This window comes from Oryza sativa, chromosome 5 (assembly GCF_034140825.1).
Source record: "Oryza sativa Japonica Group chromosome 5, ASM3414082v1".
Lineage (NCBI taxonomy): Eukaryota > Viridiplantae > Streptophyta > Magnoliopsida > Poales > Poaceae > Oryza > Oryza sativa.
Window position 1 is genome coordinate 26,776,084 of NC_089039.1, and position 3,816 is coordinate 26,779,899.

At 50.6% G+C, this 3,816-nt stretch overlaps 1 protein-coding gene across 1 annotated transcript; it reads right to left on the bottom strand.

Annotated features, from left to right (window-relative positions):
- Positions 1-1,458: 1,458 nt before the first annotated feature.
- Positions 1,459-3,471, bottom strand: LOC4339449 (uncharacterized). The gene has a single exon (XM_015782414.3). The coding sequence runs from the start codon at positions 3,392-3,394 to the stop codon at positions 1,736-1,738; it is 1,659 nt and encodes a 552-aa protein (XP_015637900.1). The 5' UTR covers positions 3,395-3,471; the 3' UTR covers positions 1,459-1,735.
- Between the last annotated feature and the right edge of the window lie 345 nt (positions 3,472-3,816).

Genomic DNA, 3,816 nt, shown 5'->3' on the forward strand with positions numbered 1-3,816 from the left:
ATTATTGATTTTATTTCTCTTTGTTAAATTATATATTTTTCAAGTTATTATTCATGTGAGATCCATTGGGTACCCGCCGGGCATGGGTACGGACATGGAGTTTTGCCCGCTAACTCTAGTGGGTAGGGTTTGGGCGGGCAATGTCGGGCATCGGGTCGGGCATGGTTTTGCTCTACCCATGCCCAACCTGACCCATTGCCATCCCTAGATGAGATGTAAGGGCCGTTTTAATTGACTACCCTACTAAAATTTGCCATATCGAAACTTTGATGGACCATATTAAATCAAACCAATTTTAGCCTCACAGGATCTAAAGATTGAGGATGTTTTGTTACTGAACCAATTTCACGCACGTAAAACGCAACGGCTAATTAGTATATAATTGACTAAGTAATAACTAAGAAAACTTGAAAAACAGATTAATATGATTTTTAAAGCATATTCCTATATAGTTTCTTTTTTCAAAAAACACACTATTTAGTCGTTTGGGAAGTGTGCGCACAAAAGATGAGTTAGTGGAAGTTGGCAAAAGGAGAGTATAGAACTCAGCCTAAACTTTGCAATAACGCATTAGCGCTAGTCTGCTGGATGGCAAAAACATATGATATCTGCAAACTCATAAGCATTTTAAGTGGGTTAATTGGATCCATGTCATTGCAAATACGTTGATTCAGATAAATGCTATTACAATTTATCTGTTGGTATCCATGCTCTTCGAATTTGCACAAAATTAAAACCATACCATCATTGTCATGCTTTTCATTATCGTATAGATCAAAATACACCTAAACATAGTGTCAGTTCTATCTTCTTGCTCCATCCTCCCCTCTTCTCTCTGCCTACGAGGTCTGTATCTTCGAGTTGACCCTCGTCGCGTGTTGTTGCGTGCTGCCGCCATGTCGTCCCCCTGCCTATCCTTCCCTCGTTCGCCGAAACCTTCTCCCCCATCCTCCTCACCCCTGCGGCCACGCCGCCGCGCCGGTGTCAGTGGCAGTAGGTCAGTCCGTACGACTCCGACGGCGGTGGCTCCCTGATGGTGGTCATCTTGCGCATAGGGCAGCTCTAGCATCGAGGCAATGGAGATGGCCAGCTAGTAGAAGGGGAAGGAGAGAAAGAGAGGAGGAGGAGAAGAAATTGGGAAAGAAGCTGGAAAACATTATGGTTTTAATTTTGCTCGTTGACATTATGCATACAAATAGACGAATAGCAGTGACACTTATTTGGTATCTTATGGTACATCCTCAACACTGTAAAATTACTCATATATGATCACTTCTTTCTATCCAACCTTGCTTACTTGCTCCAACAGTCCAACTTCAACAAATACTGAAGAGCTGAAACAAATTTTGCAGAGCAACCTGAGCTCTTCAGTTAGCATGATATCACCACAAACGTAAAGTTCTCACAAAAAAAATACTGTTCACTCACACACATGTATACCCTCCGTTACAAAAGAAATGCAGCCAGGAATGCACATATAGATATAGTTGTTCAGCAATTAGTAAGACAAATTTCAAATTATTACACATTACAGAAAACAAATAAGAACCGAGTTCACACTTCACACACTGCTGAACACGAGGTTCAGCAAATACATTATTCGAGTAAAAGAGATTACAAATTAAATTTTTCACCGGGCCACTTACTCTAAATAAAATTAAGTGAACATGATAAATTATTGCTGCCATCGGTTGGCCTAATGGCTAATGCTGATTATAACTACTACATGGGTGAATCAACCTAGAACTATTTGGAGATGATCCGTTGAGCAAGAGACCGCATCCATGATCTGCTTCTCCATGGTTTCTTTCTCCTTGTCATTCCACGAATTCTCCTGCAACCTCGGCATCTCCCAGTCCCAATTTCCCTTGTACTTCAGATCCCCTCCCTTGAAAATGGAGACATGGCGCAGCGCGGTGCACGCTCCGACGACGAGCTTCACAAAGTATACCTGACTCACTGTCCCTCCAAAGCCAGCCATGGCGAACTCCTCCAAGCGATAGTTGTGCAGAGGAACGGTGGGATGATGCCATGAGAACTCGCCGCCGGTGGGCTTCTTCGCGTCGCGCGGGGCGATGTGAATGTGAAGGGTCTTGAGCGAAGGCGCCGCGTCGAGGAGGATGCGAGGCCACGACGCGTCCCAGGAGGAAGGCACGTCGGCGACCAGCAGCCGCCTCAAGCTGCGCAGCAACGGCGGCGACGGCGAGCAAGACGACGGCACGATCCATCTCTCCGGTCCGGTGAACCGGACGATCAGGTCGGTGATGTCCAGGGTGTAGTGGAAGAATCTGTCGAGCGTCAGGTCGGGTTCGAGCCAACGGCTGAACTTGCGGGCCAAGCCGTAGAGGCAGGCGAGGTGCCATTGCCGGAGGCAGGGGAAGGAGGAGGAGGAGGTGCGGCGGTCGAACAGCACCTGGGTGCCCATGGAGGCTAGGTTCTGGAGTCTCGGAAGAGACCGCAGCTTCACCGAAATGATATCGCAGGCATCGACGACGAGCTCCCTGATCTCCGATATGGGAGCGTCCACCACCAAGGACTTCCTCCGGTCGAGGAAGCATGATTCGAGGTGCAGCACTTGCAGCTGCGGGCACGAGGTGAAGACGCCCTCGTAGGCTTCCGCCGGCGTCGAGGCCGCCATGCCGTGCAAGACGAGCTTGGTGACGCCGCCGTACTCGTGCAGCGGCGGGAGCACGCAGCCGCCGAGCGTGAGGGTTCGCAGGCGTGACGCGCGGGGATCCTTGCAGAGGCCATGGCTAGGGAATTCGTGGGTGGGAGGTTGGCGCCAGTACATTGGCTTCCCGACGGCCTCGAGCTCCTCGACGCCCCAATCGTCTATGGCCTTGGAGATCAACCGGTTGATGCCAGCGGTGTTGTGCGTGCCGAAGAACTCGAGCCTCAGCCTACTGACCTTCCGCCGGCTAGGTCGGCCGTCGTCGGCGTCGATGAAGCTCTCGACGGAGCGGACCAAGGCGCGCGCGGCTCGCCGCTCGTGCCTCCGGATGGCGGGCATCAGGCTATTGGGGATGGCGTGCCGGTACGCTATCCAGTTCATCACGCCGCGGTGGCGGAGGATGCACCGGTGGTAGCGCGGCGGGAGTATGTCGCTGACCCTGAAATCGAGGGCGTCGAGCTCGTGGGGCAGATTCGTCCAGCGCCTGGAGAGCATGCCGGTGGCGAGCGCCGCGCGGGTGTCGAGGCGGCGGAGGACGAGGAGGAGCAGGTCGTCGGGGAGTGCGCTGAGGCGGTCGTCGCCGCAGGCCTCCCGCGGCCGCCGGCCTCTCGGTCTCAAGCTCATCCTGGCCATGGTAGATCTACCTCCTATTGCTGGGGGGATCAAGCAACCAGTAGAGATGGCCTTGCGGCTGCGGTGGCGATTAAATAGAGGCGTCCGCATCGACCTCCTCGGGTTCGGATTCACGATGCCCGCCGCCGGAGGAATTCGAGTCGGATTGGCAGAGGAATTAAAAGGCTAGGGAAATTTGTGAATCAGGAAACTTCAATCCTATCGCCGGCGAGCATAGGATTGGGGAATTGGGGGTTGGGTTTTCAGGCGGTATAATTAAAAGGGATAAACTTTTGACGCGATTAAAAGGGATAACTGAATTCATGCCGTTGTAAATATGGGCATGTTTAGTTTCACATAAAAGTTTTACGCTCTATCATATCGAACGTTTGAACAATGCATAAAGTAATAAATATAGGTTAAATTAGTTTTTTATTAGTGCCCAAACACCCTATGTAACACCATACATAATACCCAATATGATACGCCAAAACTTTACACCCCTAGATATAAACACTCTCTGTATCGATTTA

What these genes read in the sequence shown, in the direction of transcription:
- LOC4339449 (XM_015782414.3), bottom strand. Translation starts at nt 3,394, where the DNA reads ATGCGGACGCCTCTATTTAATCGCCACCGCAGCCGCAAGGCCATCTCT.